At 42.6% G+C, this 20595-nt stretch overlaps 1 protein-coding gene across 1 annotated transcript in view; it reads left to right on the top strand.

Moving 5' to 3' along the window:
* The window catches only part of LOC140716264 (cation channel sperm-associated auxiliary subunit gamma-like), a 164544-nt gene that overhangs the window by 82195 nt on the left and 61754 nt on the right, over window positions 1-20595 (top strand). Inside the window, exons 15-16 of the mRNA XM_073028874.1 lie at window positions 545-659; window positions 19040-19201. Of these exons, the coding sequence (XP_072884975.1) occupies window positions 545-659; window positions 19040-19201 (277 nt within the window). The remainder of the gene's footprint in view (window positions 1-544; window positions 660-19039; window positions 19202-20595) is intronic.

Here is a 20595-nt window from a genome sequence, read left to right as displayed (position 1 = left end):
AACATCAACTGTACTCTTTTCCATCCATGCTGCCTGGCCTACTGAGTTCCTCAGCATTTTGTGTGCATTGTTTTGGATTTCCAGCATCTGCAGATTTTCTCTTGTTCACAATACTCCAAGTATGGTCTGACCAATGCCTTAAATCCTCAGCTTTATTTAAAGATGAATATAGAGTAGGTTCTGCCTCGCTTTTGACAAATGCAGCATGATAACTCACTGCCCTATTTCTTATGACTTATTTTGTATTTAAAATTGTACGGTAGTGTGATATTAATACGCAGCAGCCTCTCCGGACTCTGGATTGGGGTTTGCCAAACGTTATGTGGATTTTCTAGTGTAGTCTGTTTTGTCATGTGCTTTTGTGATATCATTCTGGAGGAACGTTGTCTCATTTTTTAACTGCATTGCATTTGTGGTTTCTAAATGACAATAAACTGAATCTGAATCTGAAAATGATTGTTGAGCCAGAACCTGCAAACAATATTTTGAAATGTAACAGAATAAATTACTCAATTATAAAAATTTTGCTTTTGTTTTATTTTAGTTACAATCTTGGCACCACATGGCTTGCTGTACCGAAGGTTCCATCTTATTCCTTCATCAGATATTTTATCCATTCTTGGAATGGAGATTTTATCTTTATGACTGATAACGAAGAGGTAGGTGATACATATGTTGGTCAGTTCAATTTCACACAACATATAAAATTATGAAATCGCACAATGAGCAGATTATTTAGCACGTGAAGTTGATTCCTTTGAATGATCACATGCAATTTATATTATCATGCTGTGCACCAATTTCTTTTGGTTCCTCAGATTGTTTTCTCATTTGTAGCTTTTCACATTTCCTCCTCATTAGGATGAAAAGATAAAAAGCAAAAACAATTCTCTTTTCTCTTTGTCCAGTTGCAATTTTGCAAATAATGAATTTGAGAGTTTCTATAGTATCCACAATTTTCCTGTAGTGAGATGACCAGAACCCAGTACTCCAAGTGGGGTCTAACTGAGGTCTTATATAGCTGTAACATTACCTCTCGGCTCTTGAACTCAGTCCCATGGTTGATGAAAGCCAACACACCATACTCCTTAACAACACTGTCAATCTGCCCAGCAGCTTTGAATGTCCTATGGACATGAACCCCAAGATCCTGCTGATCTTCCACACTGCCAGGTGTCTTACCATTAATATTATATTCTGTCTTCAAATTTGACCTACCAAAATGAACCACGTCACACTTACCTGGGTTGATTTCCATCTGCCACTTCTCAGCCTAGTTCTGCATTCTATCGATGTCCCACTGTAACCTCCAGACTATCCACAGCACTCCCAACTTTTGTATCATCAAGAAACTTACAAATACACCCTTCTACTTCCTCATCCAGGTCATTTATAAAAAAAAATCACAAAGAGGAGGGGTTCCCAGAACAGATTCCTGCAGAATGCCACTAGTCACTCTCCTCCATGCAGAATATGAACCATCCACAACCATCCTTTGCCTTCTGTGAGCAAGCCAATTCTGGGTCAACAAAGCAAGGTCCCCTTGGATCCCATGCTTCATTACTTTCTGAATGAGCCTCATAGGGGAATCTTATCAAATGCCCTACTAAAATCCATATACACTACATCCGCTGCTCTGCCTTCATCAATGTGTTATGTTACATCCTTAAAGAACTCAATCAGGTTCGTAAGGCATGATCTGCCCTTGGCAAAGCCATACTGACTATACCTAATCAGATTATATCTCTCCAAATGCTCACTGCCTCCTGTCTCTCAGGATCTTCTCCAACAACTTGCCCACCTCTGAAGTAAGATCTCAGTTTCTTTGAACGACCTCCATTGTTTTCTTTGTTTTGTGGCTATCTGGACAAGACGAATCTCAGAGTTGTACACTGCATACATACTTTGATAATAAATGGACCTTTGAACCTTTGATAAAGACTTTGCCAGTAATACTAAGTAAAGGATTGAGGTCCCTCGTGTTACTACTCAACTTCAAAGCAAAATTGTATGCAAGTCTGGTTTCACAACTGCAGTGAGGATATGGTAGCAATAGAGAAAAAAGCAGAAGAAATTTCCACAGTGCTGCCTTCAATAGAGGCTATAGTTATAAGGAGAGATTTAAATGGTTGATTTATTCTCACTTGAATATAGAGGGATGTGGGATGACATTATAGAGGTTTACATAAGGGGAAGAGATGAGATAGAGTGTCAGAATCTTTTACCCAGGGCAGCAAAGTATAGATCCAGAGGGCATAGGTTTAAGAAGGGGGGGCATCTAAAGGGGATTACGAGGCACCCTTTTCAGAGCGCGGTGGTTATCTAGAACAAGTGGCCAAGGATGGTAGAAGCAGATACAATGTTTAAAAGGCATGTGGACAGGTACTTGAATAGGAAAGGCATAGGGAGATATAGGCAAATAGAATTAGTGTGTGTAGATTGGTGTTGATGAGATGGGCCTTAAGACCCTACTTCTGTGCTTTATGACTCAATGGAACAATGGTTGTGTGGTTTTAATTTTACAGAGTTTTAGTGCAGATTTTAATTTAAGAGAGAAGACTGACTGGTGTTGGATTCTTGTTGAGATTACCTGGACCCAGAAATAGGAATCCCAATGCAACTTCATCTGAGGATAGAGCAAATTTGAAAAAGATGAAGAAGACACAGATAGAAAAATTACTTCCAAGTGAAAGAGGTGGAGGAAAGCACAAATGATGGAACCAGAAAGGTTCAAATTACATTTCTCTTACAGCTTTACTGAAAATCAGTTTATGAGGTGCTTATGTTCATACACTTCAGTTCAGCATTCAACACAATCATCCCTCAGAAACTGATTGGAAAGCTGAGCCTACTGGGCCTGAACACCTCCCTCTGCAACTGCATCCTAAACTTCCTGACTGGGAGGCCTCAGTCAGTCCAGACTGGAAGCAGCATCTCCAACACCATCACACTGAGCACGGGGCTGAGTGAGCACTGCTGTTCACTCTGTTGGCCCATGACTGTGCTGCAACACACAGCTCGAACCATATCATCAAGTTCGCCAATGACACGACCGTGGTGGGTCTCATCAGCAAGAACGACGAGTCAGCATACAGAGAGGAGGTGCAGCGGCTAACATAGAAACATAGAAAATAGGTGCAAGAGTAGGCCCTTCGGCCCTTCGAGCCTGCACCGCCATTCAGTATGATCATGGCTGATCATCCAACTCAGAACCCTGTACCTGCTTTCTCTCCATACCCCCTGATCCCTTTAGCCACAAGGACCATATCTAACTTCCTCTTAAATATAGCCAATGAACCAGCCTCAACTGTTTCCTGTGGCAGAGAATTCCACAGATTCACCACTCTCTGTATGAAGAAGTTTTTCCTAATCTCGGTCCTAAAAGGCTTCCCCTTTATCCTTAAACTGTGACCCCTCATTCTGGACTTTCCCAACATCGGAAACAATCTTCCTGCATCTAGCCTGCCCAATCCCTTTAAAATTTTATACGTTTCAATAAGATCCCCCCTCAATCTTCTAAATTCCAGTGAGTATAAGCCTAGTCGATCCAGTCTTTCTTCATATGAAAGTCCTGCCATCCCAGGAATCAATCTGGTGAACCTTCTCTGTACTCCCTCTATGGCAAGAATGTCTTTCCTCAGATTAGGGGACCAAAACTGCACACAATACTCAAGGTGCGGTCTCACCAAGGCCTTGTACAACTGCAGTACTCCCTGCTCCTGTACTCGAATCCTGTTACTATGAATGCCAGCATACCATTTGCCTTTTTCACCGCCTGCTGTACCTGCATGCCCACTTTCAATGACTGGTGTACAATGACACCCAGGTCTCGTTGCACCTCCCCTTTTCCTAATCAGCCACCATTCAGATAATAATCTGTTTTCCTATTCTTGCAACCAAAGTGGATAACCTCACATTTATCCACATTAAATTGATTCTGCCATGAATTTGCCCACTCACCTAACCTATCCAAGTCACCCTGCATCCTCTTAGCATACTCCTCACAGCTAACACCGCTGCCCAGCTTCGTGTCATCCGCAAACTTGGAGATGCTGCATTTAATTCCCTCGTCTAAATCATTAATATATATTGTAAACAACTGGGGTGCAGCACTGAGCCTTGTGGTACCCCACTTGTCACTGCCTGTCATTCTGAAGAGGTCCCGTTTACTCCCACTCTTTGCTTCCTGTCTGCCAACCAATTCTCTATCCACATCAATACCATACCCCCAATACCATGTGCTTTAAGTTTGCACACTAATCTCCTGTGTGGAACCTTGTCACAAGCCTTTTGAAAATCCAAATATACCACATCCACTGGCTCTCCCCTATCCACTCTAGATAGATAGATAGATAGATACTTTATTCATCCCCATGGGGAAATTCAACTTTTTTCCAATGTCCCATACACTTGTTGTAGCAAAACTAATTACATACAATACTTAACTCAGTAAAAATATGATATGCATCTAAATCACTATCTCAAAAAGCATTAATAATAGCTTTTAAAAAGTTCTTAAGTCCTGGCGGTAGAATTGTAAAGCCTAATGGCATTGGGGAGTATTGACCTCTTCATCCTGTCTGAGGAGCATTGCATCGATAGTAACCTGTCGCTGAAACTGCTTCTCTGTCTCTGGATGGTGCTATGTAGAGGATGTTCAGAGTTATCCATAATTGACCGTATCCTACTCAGCGCCCTTCGCTCAGCTACCGATGCTAAACTCTCCAGTACTTTGCCCACGACAGAGCCCGCCTTCCTTACCAGCTTATTAAGATGTGAGGCGTCCCTCTTCTTAATGCTTCCTCCCCAACACGCCACCACAAAGAAGAGGGCGCTCTCCACAACTGACCTATAGAACATCTTCAGCATCTCACTACAGACATTGAATGACGCCAACCTTTCCTAGGAAGTACAGTCGACTCTGTGCCTTCCTGCACAAGGCATCTGTGTTGGCAGTCCAGTCTAGCTTCTCGTCTAACTGTACTCCCAGATACTCTACTAGTTACATCTTCAAAAAATTCTATAAGATTCGTCAGACATGATTTTCCTTTCACAAATCCATGCTGACTTTGTCCGATGATTTCACCACTTTCCAAATGTGCTGTTATCACATCTTTGATAACTGCCTCTAGCATTTTCCCCACTACTGATGTCAGGCTAACCGGTCTATAATTCCCCGGTTTTTCTCTCCCTCCTTTCTTAAAAAGTGGGGTTACATTAGCCACCCTTCAATCCTCAGGAACTAATCCAGAATCTAACTGGTGCAGAGCCAACAACTTGTCTCTGAATGTGAACAAAACAAAAGAGATGGTTGTTGACTTCAGGAGGGCACGGAGCATCCACTCCCCGCTGAACATCAACGGCTCCTCGGTAGAAATTGTTAAGAGCACCAAATCTCTTGGTATTCACCTGGTGGAGAATCTCACCTGGTCCCTCAACACCAGCTCCACAGCAAAGAAAGCCCAGCAGTATCTCTACTTTCTGTGAAGGCAAAGGAAAGTCCATCTCCCACCCCCAATTCTCATTGCATTCTACAGGGGTTGTATTGAGAGCATCCTGAGCAGCTACATTACTGCCTGGTTCGGAAAGTGCACCATCTCCGATTGCAAGACTCTGCAGCTGATAGTGAGGTCAGCTGAGAAGATCACTGGGGTCTCTCTTCCCACCATTACGGACATTTACACTACACGCTGCATCTGTAAAGCAAACAGCATTATGAAGGACCCCACGCACCCCTCATACAAACTCTTCTCCCTCCTGCCATCTGGGAAGAGGCACCAAAGCATTCAGGCTCTCATGACCAGACTATGTAACAGTTTCTTCCCCCAAGCCATCAGACTCCTCAATACCCAGAGCCTGGACTGACACCAACTTACTGCCCTCTACTGTGCCTATTGTCTTGTTTATTATTTGTTGTAATGTCTGCACTGTTTTGTGCACTTTATGCAGTCCTGGGTAGGTCTGTAGTCTAGTGTAGTTTTTTTTTGTGTTGTTTTACATAGTTCAGTGTGGTTTTTGTATTGTTTCATATAGCACCATGGTCCTGAAAAACATTGTCTTGTTTTTACTGTGTACTGTAGCAGCAGTTATAGTCGAAATGAGAATAAAAAGCGACTTGACTTTACTCGATGATTAGCCCAAAAGGAGTTCCGTTTTAAGTATTGCGATACGTTGGGTGCCTATGACATCCAAGACAATCACTTAACTCTCCACTCCCCTGACCATTTACTTCTTCTCACCTGCCACTTACTTCCCCCTGGGTCCCCTCCTCCTTCTCTTTCTCCTATTAAATTCCCTCTTCTCCAGCCCTTGACCTTTCCCACCCACCTGGCTTCACCCATCTCCCTATTTTCTTTATTCTTGCATCTTCCCCCATCCTTCTCAGTCCTGAAGAAGAAAGGTCTAGGCCCGAAACGTCGACTGGTTATTTTTTTTCCCCATAGATGCTGCCTGACCTGCTGAGATCTCCAGCATTTTGTGTCTGTTGCTTTGGACTTTTCTGTATTTGCAGACTTTCTTGTATTTACACTTAGTTCTTAATTGAAGACACATGGTTATTGAAATTAAACAGGTTAGAAGCATCTGTACAATGAGATAGAAGTGTCTTTTACAGAACCAGAAATTTTTCTTTAGATTGGATTTATGAAATACATTATAAAATTGTAGAAACGTAATCAGAATCAGAATCAGACTTTAATCGCCAAGTACCTATGCACATACAAGGAACTTACTTCCGGCAGATGTTGTCTCTCTGCTCATGACAATAATAATGATAAATATAAATGAAAATATAAATTGTACATACAGGTAGTGCAATCCAAGTAATAGTTAGCTGACAGTTAACCGGCAGTTAACTGTTCAGCAAAGTGACCGCAGTAGGGAAAAAACTTCTCCAGTGCCTATTAGTCTTAGTCTGGAGGGATCTGAAGCGCCTACCAGACGGAAGCAGATCAAACAGTCCGTGCGCAGGATGGGAGGAGTCCTTTATGATGTTCCCCGCCCTCTTCTTCAACCTGGAAGAGTACAGGTCCACAATAGAGGGCAGGGAGGCTCCAATAATGCGCTTGGCAGTCCTCACTGTGCGCTGCCGTCTGGTTCTATCCTGCTTGGTGGCGGCTCCAAACCACACAACGATGGAGGTGCACAGGACAGACTCAATGACTGCAGTGTAGAATTGCAGCAGCAATTCCTGAGGCAGACCGTATTTCCTCGAGCCGCAGGAAATACATCCGCTGCTGGGCCTTCTTCAGGATGGAGCTGATGTTCTGCTCCCATTTCAGATCCTGAGAGATGGTGGTTCCCAGGAACCTGAAGTTCTCCACGGTAGACACAGAGCTGCTGAGGACTGTGAGGGGAGACATAGCGGGGGGATGTCTCCTGAAATCCACTATCATCTCCTTTGTCTTGAGCGTGTTCAGCTCCAGATTGTTCCGACTGCACCAGAGCGCCAGTTGGTCCACCTGCTGTCGATATGCAGACTCATCACTGTTCTGGATGAGTCCGATGACGGTAGTGTCGTCTGCAAACTTCAAAAGCTTCACATAGGGGTTGGAGGAGGTGCAGTCATTGGTGTAGAGGGAGAACAGCAGTGGAGAGAGGACACACCCCTGGGGGGTGCCGGTGTTGGTGATTCGAATATCCGAGGTGACCTGTCCCATCCTTATCTGCTGACTTCTGTTGGTCAGGAAGCTGTAAATCCAATCGCAGAGGTCAGGTGGCACAGTAAGGTGAGACAATTTGGAGCGGAGGGTATGAGGGACGATGGTGTTAAACGCCGAATTGAAATCCACAAACAGCATCCGAGCATAGGTCCCAGGACGATCCAGATGTTGCAGGATATAGTGCAGTCCCAGGTTGACTGCATCATCTACTGACCTATTTGCCCGGTAGGCAAACTGCAGGGGATCCAGCAGGCTGCTGGTGAGGGTCTTAAGTGAAAAAAGTTAATGAAAGGGAATTGTTCCAAGGCACTAGCTCTTAACGAAGTTGGCAGTGATTTTTGGATTTTGGTCATTTACATTTAGCAAATGGCTTTGGCTACCAGTCTTCTATCTGTAAATATGCCTTGTGGATTTTATTTGAAGTGCAGGTTTGAACAATGGGTTCCTTAAATCTGTGAATCCCAGTCCAGATGATGCTGGCGTCTGTGGCATGGATGCGAATCAGGAGGTGTGAAGTTTGTATGTAGTTTCAAAAGAAAGCATTGTTTATACTTTGTAAATATGGTATTGTCCTTTGTGTTTAGCAAATAAATATCGAGCCCCACATTGGGCCAGCAGACCATTCCACTGAAAGCATCTCCATATGATGCCCGCTGTACCCTGTTCTGTTGAGTAAAGAAGCTGCTTTGTATCTGCCCGGAATTTTCTTTGGTGATTTAATTCACACAACAGAAGCTGTTTGTCTCCCTTGTACTTTAGCCTTTACTGTATTTTCCTGCAGTTTTTATTTTGTGCTTGGCTTTATCGAGGACTCAGAGGATTCATTCTTGTTGAAATTAAAAGATGTTTTATTTTGTGTAGTACTTTACTGAGGACTCAGAGAAAACTTTCATTCCTGCAGAAGCCTACAGGTTTTGCTTAAGTGGGGTTGAATAACACATGGAGATGCAGCTTTCCATTCACTAGTAGAAAGTGAAAAGAATTGCCCTGCTCTGAACATGGTGAAGTGTAATCAATTAGTCAGTACCCACCATTGTCTTATGTACAGTTACACAGTATTGCTACATGCCAAACAACTTCCAGCAGCAATTTATGTTCTTTTTTATAAATGCTGCTTTTATAATCTGTGTCTGTCATGCTGCTGCAAGTAAATTTTGCATCTGAAGATATGACCATAACACTATAAGACAAAGGAGCAGAATTAGGCCATTTGGCCCATCGAGTCTGCTTTGCCACTTCATTATGGCTGATCCAATTTTCCTCTCAACCCCAATCCCCTGCCTTCTCCCCGTATCCCTTCATGCCCTGACTAATCAACAATCTATTAACAGCTGCCTTTAAATATACCCAGTGACTTGGCCTCCACAGCCGCCCGTGGCAATGGATTCCACGGATTCACCACTCTCTGGCTAAAGAAATTCCTCCTCATCTCCATTCTAAAATGACACCCTCTGTCATTTGCTGTGTCCTCTGGGCTCGTACCTTGTTAAGCAGTCTCATGTATGGCACCTTGTCAAAGGCCTCTGAAAATCCAAATACACACCATCAACTGATTCTCCTTTGTCTATCCTGCTTGTTATTTCAGCAGATTTGTCAGAAAAGATATTTCCTTGAGGAAACCATGCTGATTATGGCCTATTTTATCATGTGCCTCCAAGTACCCCAAAACCTTATCCTCAACAATCGACTCCAACATCTTCCTGACCACTGAGGTCAGGTTAACTGGCCTATAATATCCTTTCTTCTGCCTCTATATGACAATAAACGACTTTGATGGAAGCAATATTTTGCTGCTTGTATAATGCTAATAAGTCAGTGGGATCACCACATTTCTACTTAACTTGAAGAATGAAGATGTGACCTCTGTTGGCAGAGAGAAGCAGGCAGCAACACAAGTTTTTTTTTCTGTAGTGTAAAGTGAGGATTTTGCCTTGTGTAATCCTTGGAGATGAAGCCAGGTTTATTGTTAAATGCACAAGGTCACCTGGGATCTTCTATTGTATCCTGTGCTCCCGGTGTGGCATCCTGTTTATCAGTGAGATCTGACGTATATTGGGAGACTGCTTCGCCGAGCACCTATACTCCATCTGCCAGAAAAGCATGATCTCCCAGTGGCCTGCAATTTTAACTTTAATTCTACTTTCCATTCCCATTCCAACATGTCAGTCTATGGCCTCCTCTACTGCTGCGATGAGTCCATGCTCAGGTTGGAAGAACATATTATATTCCATCTGTGTAGCTACCAACCTGATGGCAAGAACATCAATTTCTTGAACTTCCAGTAATTCCCCCCCCCCCCAACTCTCTTTCACCATTCCCCATTCCCATTTTCCTCTCTCACCTTATCTCCTTACCTGCTTATCACTTCCCTCTGGTGCTGCTCCCGCCTTTCCCTTTCTTCCGTGGCCTTCTGTCCTCTCCTTCAGATTCCCCCTTCTCCAGTGCTTTATCTCTTCCACCAATTGACTTCCCAGCTCTCTACTTCACCCCTCCCTCTCTTGCATTTTCACCTATCATCTAGTACATTGTATTTCTTCCTCCTCTTCCCTCCAGCTCCTTACTCTGACTTCTCATCTTTTTTCTCCAGTCCTGACCTTCCTGACCTGCTGAGTTCCTCGGGCAATTTGTGTGTGTGTTGTTTGGATTTCCAGCATCTGCGGATTCTCGTTTACAATTAGAACGAAAATAGACAAAGTCCATTGTACTGCTCAGTGATCAAAGTGGTTAAAGGGTTGTTAAAATCTAGTGATTAAGGTCGTGCCCGTTGGTTCAAGAACTGAATAGTTGAGGTGGATATAGCTGCTTTTGAACTTGGTGTTATTGAACCAATGGGCACGACCTTAATCAGGCTTCTGTGCATCTTGTCATCATCGTCATCATCAGGTGCCGTGCCCAGTTTGAGCTTTGACTGCCATGGCCCACACACTCCTGTTTTGGGTCAAGTGCATCAATTCATTGGTATTCATTTCCAGTTCTCTGGCTGCTGTCTCCATCATCATTTGTCTTTGCCTTCCTCTTGCCTTCTTCCCTTCAATCTTTCCCATAATTACCATGCATTCTAACTCCTCTTTCCTAATCACATGTGCAATGAAGTTACGTTGCCTTTTCATGATCTCATACATTATTTCTCTTTGTGTGCTTGCTCTGTTCATGACATCCTCATTAGATATTTATTTCATCCATGATATTCTTTGCATCCTCCTCAAAAACCACATCTTTGCTGCTTCAATTTGTTCCCTCATGTTACTAGATATTGAACAACATTCTGATCTATATAATATAACTAGATAAATGTAACATTTCAGTATTCTGAGGCAGGTTGTCATGTCTAGTTTAGTGTTGGTCAGTATACTCTTCATTCTCGTAAAGGTGTCTTTTGCCATCCCTATTCTTCTTTTGATGTCCATGTCACACCTGCCATCTGATGTCACCCAGCTTCCTAAGTAGCAAAAGTTCTGTACTTGTTTTATGTCTTCCCCGTTTATTCTCAGCCTGCAGATAGGACTCTCCTTCTTTTTGGAAATCACCATACATTCTGTCTTTCTGCAATTGATAGATAGACCCATTTTTGCACTTTCTTCAACAACTTTATCAATTAAGTTTTGTAGTTCTTTCTCCGCACTTGCAACTAACACAATGTGTATCTGCAAGCAAATGGCATGGTCCAGATGGTGAGGATCTTTGATGATGGATGTTGCCTTTTTGAGTCATCACTTCCTGTAGATACTGCCGATGGTGGGAGGGCTGTGCCCATGATGAACTGGGCAGAATCTGTGACCCCTTGCAGCTTCGTCCATTCTGTCAATTTGAATTGCCGTACTAGACCATGATGCAACCAGTCAGGACACTTTCAATAATGCGTCTATAGAAGTTTGTTGGAGTGTTAAGTAACGAGCTGAACCTCGTTAATCTCCTATGTAAAGATGCTGCCTTGTGGTTGCATCTATGCATCTCTGGACAGGTTAGCGGCCAGGAATTTAAAGCTGTTGATTCTCTCCACCGCTGACCTGCCACTGTAGACTGGTGCATGCTCACCCGCCGTCCCCTTCCAGACTCAACAATCAGCTTTTTAGTTTTGGTGACGTTGACAGAGAGGCTGCGGCACACTCAACCACTATCTTGGTCTGGTAAACTGACTGAAGGCCACCTGTGATTTAAATTTAGAAGTTAGAATTTATTTAAATCTTACATCCATCCCACAACATGAATGAGTAAAAATGTTAGCGTTATGACTCTGTTGCATTGTACAGACTTGTGAATTTAAAAGTTCAATGGCTTGTAGTAAGAAGCTGTCCCGTAGCCTATTGGTCCTAACTTTAATGCTGCGGTGGCGTTTACCAGACGGAAGTAGCTGAAACAGTTTATGGTTGGGGTGCCTGGTGTCCCCGATGATCTTCCAGGTCTTCTTTCTGCACCTGCTGCTGTAAATGTCCTCAGTGGAGGGAAGTTCACATCCACAGATGCGCTGGGCTGTCCGTACCACTCTCCGCAGTGCCTAGTGATGAAGGTTGGTGTAGTTCCCATACCAGGCAATGATACAGCCAGTCAGGACACTCTCAATGGTGCCACTGTAGAAGGTCCTGAGGTTTTGGGTGTCGAATTTCTTCAGTCACCTGAGGTGGAAGAGACACTGTTGTGTTTTTTTTACCACATGGCCGGGTGAGATCATCGGTGATGTGTAAACCGAGGAACTGGGATGATGGTGCTGAGTGCCAAGATGATGAACAACAGCCTGACTTGCAAGTTCCTGTTGTCCAGGTGGTCCAGGGTAGAGTGAAGAGCCAGAGGAATTTCATCTGCTGTAGGCTAATTGAAGTGGATCCAGATCATCACTGGGGCAGAGGTTGATTCATGCCATAACTAACTTCATTTGAAGTAAGTGCGACTGGGCAGTAGTTATTGAGGCACATAACCACACACCTCTTAGGTGATGGTGCAACAGCCACATTTTTCAAGCAGATAGGAGCCTCAGACCACAGAAACGAGAGGTTGAATAGGTCCTGAAATAATTCAGCCATTTGGTCCACACGGATCTTTAGGAGTCAGTCAGGTACGCCGTCTGGACAAGATGCCTTTTGTGGATTCGACCTCAACAGAAGCAGACAATGTTCAGCAAACAAAATTAATTCCTTCCCCTTAACAGGCCTTTGGTTTGTGACAATTGCAGCAGTTGTATAGTTATGTGCATGTTATGCTGGCAATGTCGTTCTGGATTAAATCATTTTGTGCTGGTTTTATTGCAAGCAAACGTTCATGAAAATTCGGCCGTTGGACTAGTTGCCCCTTCTGGTGTGACTTGTGGCTCTGTTTCTGCAACTAGTGATCTCATAAATGATAATGACTGAGTGAAAAATCAGCATCTAATGATAACACTTCTGTTGCTCAAGCCATTGAGGAGGAGTGCTGTAGAATATCACTGAGCTGGTGTTTTCTTCTCCCTTTCCTGTCCTGGTGAAGGATCTCGGGGGGAGAAAAACAGACTCTTTGTTCCCGGAAACAATTCAGAAGATGTATACCTCGGATGGTTGATGGTTGGGTTGAGCTTGGCAATTTACTTGTAAGTGTCTTGTCACCGTGCGGGGAGACATTGTCAATGTGCTGTTGATTGTGGTGTGTTTTCATCATTGATGCTGCCTGACCGGCTGAGTTCCTCCAGCAGTTTAGTGTGTGTTACTCTGGCTTTCTAGCATCTGTAGAATCTCTTGTTCTGTTTTACTGCCTATTTCATTAATATAACACAATTACCGATACAAATTCAGGAGGAGTTCAAGTAATCTGGATTCAGCCATTTGAAGACCAGCTCCACTCAAAAGCAACTCTTGAATTTCCACGTACCACTTGCCGCACACACATTAATAATTACAACATATTGTTTTCTTTTATTCAACAAACTTTGATGCAGAAAATTGGACTTTGTACTGCTCATTTTTTGAGATGCTACCTGCCTTTTAATATTTTGAATAAGGGGTCTGAGATAGAGGAGCACACTTCTGAAGTAAGGGGATATAGTGATTTCAGTGCCTGCGTCAAACTGTTTCTGGCAGCACATAGACTGGGCGGATTATGACCCCAGTTAGCATGCAAAGCTAATTTTGAGTCGGCTTTATTATGTTCAAATACAATGTCCTAGCGTAAGCACTGCTGTGTCCCAGCTGGGTTGAATGTGTGTTTAACAGCATGATGACTCTGATGGGTTCCCAGTAAGTTCTTCTTTCTGAATTCAAACATTAAAAGCAGGGGGAGAGCTGATGTAGCTGTAAGCTGTGTAAAGAGAAGCAGGTGCTTGGAAATTCTTTCACCAAGTTTTGTACCTGAAATCTTTAACTTTTCTTGTTCCCCAGATGTTCCTAATCTAAGCGTTTCCAACATTGTTCAGTTCTGTTTCAGACTTCCTGCATCTGCATTTTAAAAATATTTTAGATGATTTACGAATAAACACAGTTCGGTGTATTTGAAAACAGGTTTAACCCCAGTATTGTATTGACACCTGACTTTCCAGTGGAATTTTTGTTTGCACTGGAATATACCTCCAAAAGGATCAACAATAGTTTAACACCAAAATTCATCCTAGTATGGCTTTCAACTTTCCTAGTCTAAAAACAACAGTTCTTATTTACTCAAAGATAGCCTAACTTTCACTAACATTTCACCCAAAATCATTCTCTTTCAGCTCCATCAGCAATCAAGCTAAATTCTTTGTTGTTACTAAAATTGACAAAGTTCTGCAACCACAAATGGCATGTATGTGCATGGACTGCTTTGTCTCTAACCAAGGTCATTATCTCTCTGACTCCTGGTTTTGGATCGTTCCAGGCAAAGAAAAGGAGGTTGGAATACAGTGTAGGGAAGTGTGGAGTTATGCACTTTAGTAGGAAGAATAAAATGTAGACAACTTTCTAAACAGCAAGAAAATCCAGAAATCAAAGGTGCAAAGGCACTTGGAATTCCTAGTTCGGGATTCCCTTAATGTTAAGTTAGTGAAAAAAAAAGGTATATGTAATGATAGCATTCATTTTGAGAAGACTTGAATATAAAGCTCCATCAGCTTTATAGACTGACAGCATTTAGAATATTGTGAGCACTTTTGGACTCCATATCTTAGGAAGGACCTGCTGAGAGGTTCCGGGGAGGTTTATAGGAATGATCTCAGAAATGAAAGGCTTAATGCTTAAGGAGCATCTGATGTTTCTGAGCCTGTACTTGATGGAGTTTAGAAGGAAGAGATGGGATCTCACAGAAACTTAATGGACACGAAGAGGCCTGCCTAAAGTAGATGTGGAGAGGATGTCTCCATAATGTCTTTAAGAAGGGAGGAAGGCAAAATAAAGGAAATTATAGGCCAGTTAGCCTAACCTCAGTGGTTGGGAAAGTGTTGGAGTCTACTATTAAGGACAAGATTTTGGGGTACTTAGAGACTAATGATAAAATAAGTCAAAGTCAGCAAAGGGAAATCTTACCAGACAAATCTGATGGTATTCTTCAAAGAAGTAACAAGCAGGGTGGACAAAAGAAGCACAGTGGATGTCATTTACTTGAATTTCCAGAAGGCGTTTGATAAGGTGCCACACATCTTGCTTAACAAGATAAAATCCTATAGCATTGCAGGAAAGATACTGGCATGGATAGCAGAATGGCTGACAGGCAGGAGGCAGTGAGTGGGAATAAAAGGGACCTTATCGGGTTGGTTGTCAGTGAATCGTGGTGTTCCTCAGGGGTCAGTATTGGAACCATTGCTTTTCACATTGTTTGTCAATGATTTAGATAATGGAATTGCTGGCTTTGTGGCAAAGTTTGTGGATGATACAAAGATAGGTGGAGGGGTAGGTAGTGCTGAGGAAGCAATGCGATTGCAGCAGGACTTAGACAAATTGGTAGAATGGGCAAAAAAGTGGCAGATGGAATATGGAATATACTGTTGGGAAATGTATGATAATGCATTTTGGTGAAAGGAACAATAATGTGGACAATTATCTAAATGGGCAGAAGATTCAACCATCAGAGGTGCAGAGGGACTTGGGAGTCCTCGTATAAGACTCCCAGAAGGTTAATTTACAGGTTGAGTCAGGGGTAAAGAAGGCAAATGCAATGATGGGAATAGAATATAAACGCAAGGTGATAATGCTGAGCCTTTATAAGACACTAGTCAGGCTGCACTTAGAGTATTGTCAACAGTTTTGGGCTCTATATCTCAGAAAGGATGTTCTGCCATTGGAGAAAATCCAGAGGAGGTTCATGAAGGTGATTCCAGGAACGAAGGGGTTAACATATGAGGAGCGTTTAGCAGCTTTAGGCCTGTACTCACTGGAATTTAGAAGAATGCAGGGATTTCATTGAAATCTACCAAATGTTGAAAGAACTAGATAGGGTGGATGTGGTGAGGATGTTTCCTATGGTGGGGGTATCCAGAACTAGAGGGCACAGCCTCAAAATTGATGGATGGCCCTTTAGAACAGAGGTAAGGAGGAAGCTGTTTTGTCAGAGAGTAGTAAATCTGTGGAATTCTCTGCCACAGACTGCAGTGGAGGATATGTCCGTGAGTATATTTAAAGTGGAAGTTGATCGTTCCAGATCAGTCAGGGCGTCAAAGGATATGGCGAGAAGGCAGGTGTAGGGGGTTGAGTGGCATCCGGGATCAGCCATGGTGTGACAGCAGAGTAGATTTGATGGGCTGAGTGGCCTAATCCTGCTCCTATGACTAATGGTCTGAGAAGTAGGACAGCCTATTATCAGAGGGCAGACACTCAGAATAAAGGCACATCTCTTTAAAACTGAGATAAATGGGAATTTCTTCTGCCAGAAGGTGGTGAATTTGTGGAATTTATTGTCAACAGGGCTTATGTAGGCAAAGTCATTGGGTGTATTTAAAGCAGAAATCAACAGGTTTTTGATTGGTAAGGTGATTAAAGGTTCTAGGAAGAAGGCAGGAGAAATCAGGAGAAGGCAGGAGAAATTGATCTCAAAATGGCGGTGCAGGCTCGAAGGGCCGAATGGTCTACTTCTGCACCTATTGACTATTGTCTATTGAGAAAAAACATCAGCTCTGATTGAATAGTGAACCAGACTTGATAGGCCGGATGGTCTACTTTTGCTCTTGCATCGTAATGATCAGTGCTATATATGTTGTGCTCTGTCCCTTTTGAGTGATGACCGCCAAAGGCATAACTAGAAAGCTAGAAGCCTGCAGCTGTAAAGACTTGTTTTCATTAGAAAAGTAGCTTGTGATGAATCTGTCACAGAGCAGCATTAGACAGGGAACCTGACTGACGACAGTGATGTTCAGGAGACTCTTGCAGACACCTGTTTCAGCACCATTACAATGTATTACAGCGCCTTCAAAGATCAGAGCTTCGGAGGGTTGAACAAGCACCAGTGTTTCACTTCACAGAAAAAGATAGATTGATATCTGCCAACTGCTACAGTAACAATTGTAATTCTGCATAGAGATCAGCAGAAAATATCTGTAGCTATCAACATTTTTCTACCTGACTTGCTCCTTTGTGTAGCTGGAAGTATAAAAAATATCCTATCCTCTTGCATGGCCAGCATTTCTGCTCTTCTTTCTTCCTTCCTGGGTTCATTTTACAATGTGCCTTCTGTCTTGCCATATTCAAGTCCTTTCTCTGTGCTCATCAGTCTCGTTTGTCAACTGCCAATATAAAATTAATTGATGGTCTCATTTTCAAAGGTTCATTTATTATCGAGGAATGTACACAGTATACAACTCTAAGATTCGTCTTCTCCAGATAGCCATGAAATAAAGAAAACCATGGATGTCATTCAAAGAGAAACGGCAAATTCACCCCGCCACTCACAAAAAAATGGCAACACTATCATCAGAGTTTCAAACCCTATTCCCCCCCGCACAAAACATGACAAGAACATTAACACCCCCCCAAACTCCTGCTCCCCTTGCACAAAACGCAACAGAAACCCCCCAATCCCCCTCTCCTGCACAAAAAAACAACGAGAAAGAAAGAACAAAAACACAGAATATAAAAACCATAAGACTGGAACAAGTCCATAGTCTAATCCATAAGCGCAGAACCTCGGTATCATCCTCCGATATCACCAAAAGAGAGAGCGAGACAGACACCATTCAAACGCAGAGGCCTACCTGCTGGGCCTGGTGAGTCACCACACAGTCTCCTTTTCTGGCAGCAGAGGGGACCCATCAGTGATCAAAAGGCAGGCAGTCCTCACTGCCATTTCTCCTGCTTACACTATGAAGCTTTCAGTTCTAGGATGTGTGATTAAAAAAGGCAAAATAAATCTTAGAGTGTTACATTTTTTTTGTATGTCTGGTTAGCCAAGTTTCAGTCAAAAAGTGAAACATTACCCTAAATAAGAGACCCACGATTGGAACTCAATTCCTGACCAAGCTACTTTGGCCAAATACCCTTTATCCACCAACCCCCCATTGGACCTCTCCTTGACCTAGCTCCATCTAGGGAACCCCTGCTCTGTGATGCCCTGGCCCCAGACTTGGCATGCTCCACAATATGTGAAAGAAAGGCATTTGCTTACACAAGGCACACTCGGTAATAAAGAATGCCTTGTGTCTGATGCACCAGTGAAATCTCCTGCTGTACGCTCCTGACCAAATGGTTGCAAGAGGAAAATCCACTATATTATGTATAGGAATAGAACCTGTTGTGGTTTCCTGCTGCCATAGCCAATCCATGTCAAGTGTTGTGCATTCAGGGATGCTCTCCTATTTGAGCTACTGTTGCCTTCCTGTCAGCTTGAACCAGTCTGGCCATTCTCCTCTGACCTCTCTCATTAACAGTGTGCTTTTGCCCATAGAACTGCAGCTCACTGGATGTCTTTTTTTTTGCAGCATTCTCTATAAAGTCTAAAGGCTGTTGCATATGAAAATCCCAAGGGGTCAGTAGTTTTTCAGATACCCCATCTGGCACCAGCAATCATTCAATGGTCAAAGTCACTTCGGTGACAATCCTTCTTCATTCTGATGTTTGGTCTGAACAGCAACTAAAGCTCTTGACCGTGTCTGTATGCTTTAATGTATTGAGTTGCTGGCACATGATTGGCTGATTAGATATTTGTAATAATGAGCGGGTGTACCTAATAAAGTGGCTGCAGAGTGTATTTCAGCACTTTCAATGCCACGGGACTATGTTTGCACGTTTTTCAATAAACCTAAAACCTACTGAGAATAAATTATCTAATGCATTTTAAAGTGGTTGATCAATTTCCAGAGTATGCTTCCTCTCCTCATGAAAACCCTCCACAACAAACAACCTAGAAAGGAGAAAATGATTGATTATGTTGCATAAGAGTGACAAATTTTACAGTTAAATGTTTTTGTGGAACCATGTTTATTGACAATTCAACTATCTTGAATGCATATTTTTGTTTAGCTCTGGTGTGGGAGAGATGGCTATTCAGTGCTAATTTTCATCCGCCCTTCAAAAACTTGGAATACTTTTGTGGCAATGCAGAATATAAGAGGCATAAATTTACATTACAAAAATGAGACAACATTAACTGTCTTCTATGACAGACAAAAGAAATTAAAAGAGGCAAGTGTGATGATTTTCTTTGACATTATTTGTGGAGCTTTATTAACCTGGTAACAATTGAACCTCTTCCCGTCTCCCCTTGATGACTCTAGGCCCGTATTCACCAGAGGTTAGAAGAGTAGGGAGGGATGTCATTGAAACCTTTTGCATATTGACAGGCCCAGGTAAAGTGAACATGGCGGGAATGTCTCCTATAGTGGAGGAGTCTCGGGTCAGAGGGCACAGCTTCAAAATACAAAGCCATCCCTTTAGAACAGAGTTGAGGAGCAATTCCTTTAGCCAGAGTGTAGTGAATCTGTGGAAATTCATTTACCACGGACAGCTATAGAGGCTAAGCCATTTGGGTATATTTAAAACAGAGAGTGATAGGTTCTTGATCAATCAGGGTGTCAAAATAAATGGGGAGAAGTCAAGAGAATGGGGTTGAGAGGGATAATAAATCAGCCATGATGGAATGACGGAGCTGACAATGGATCAAATGGCCTAATTTTTCTCCTATATCTTATGGTTTTATGGTACTTCCCTATGCATCTGTGGAGATGCACCACCTATCCTTTCAGTTCTTCCTTTTCCACTGTCCAGGGATCCGAACTTCCAGATGAAGTGGTGATTCTCTGGCACTTCCTCAATCTCGTGCACAGTATTTGATATTCACAATGTAGTCACTCCTATTCTGAAGAAACCAAACACAGACTGGGTGATCTCTGTGTAGAGAAACCGTGTTTACTCTGGAACATCAATTCTGAACTTCCAGTTTCCTGCCACTTTATAGCACCCTTATTCAGAGCTTACTGTCTGTGGTTTCCTACACGGTTACAGTGAGGCCCAATGCAAGCTTGAGATAAAACCCTCTTCTTTGTCTTCAACTCGTTTCTGATCTCAGAACTCAATATCAAATTCTGCAACTGTAAGCAACTCTCTTTTTCTTTCTGTGAGAACTTTCTGCCTATAATCAGTTTGGGTTATTTTTCATGTATTAGTAAAAAATCTGGTCCCACGTTTTCATTGATAATACACTACACTATCAAAGACACATGATGTGTTTCTAACTGTTACTTTGTCTGGTACCTGTTAACGCTCTTAATCTTGCCATTCTGGATATATTCCCTTTATTCTACCCACCCTTGCCCCTTCTCTCTTTCCCACTTCTGATAAAAATGCCCTGCACCTGAAGCATTAACTATTTTTCTTTCCACAGTTGCTGGGATCAGGTCCCGATGAAGGGTCTCAGCCCAAAACGTCAACCATTTACTCTTTTCCATAAATGCTGCCTGGCCTGATGAGCTCTTCCAGCCTTTTGTCTATGTGTGTTGCTGAGTTTTTATTTCAGATTTCTGGCATCTTCAATTTTTAAAAAAATTTATTTTACAGTGCCAACAGTTCAATGCTTTCTG

The sequence above is a fragment of the Hemitrygon akajei genome, chromosome 25, assembly GCF_048418815.1.
Source record: "Hemitrygon akajei chromosome 25, sHemAka1.3, whole genome shotgun sequence".
Taxonomy (NCBI): domain Eukaryota; kingdom Metazoa; phylum Chordata; class Chondrichthyes; order Myliobatiformes; family Dasyatidae; genus Hemitrygon; species Hemitrygon akajei.
Note: the sequence above shows the minus strand (reverse complement) of the source record. Positions and strands in the feature narration are given on the sequence as shown.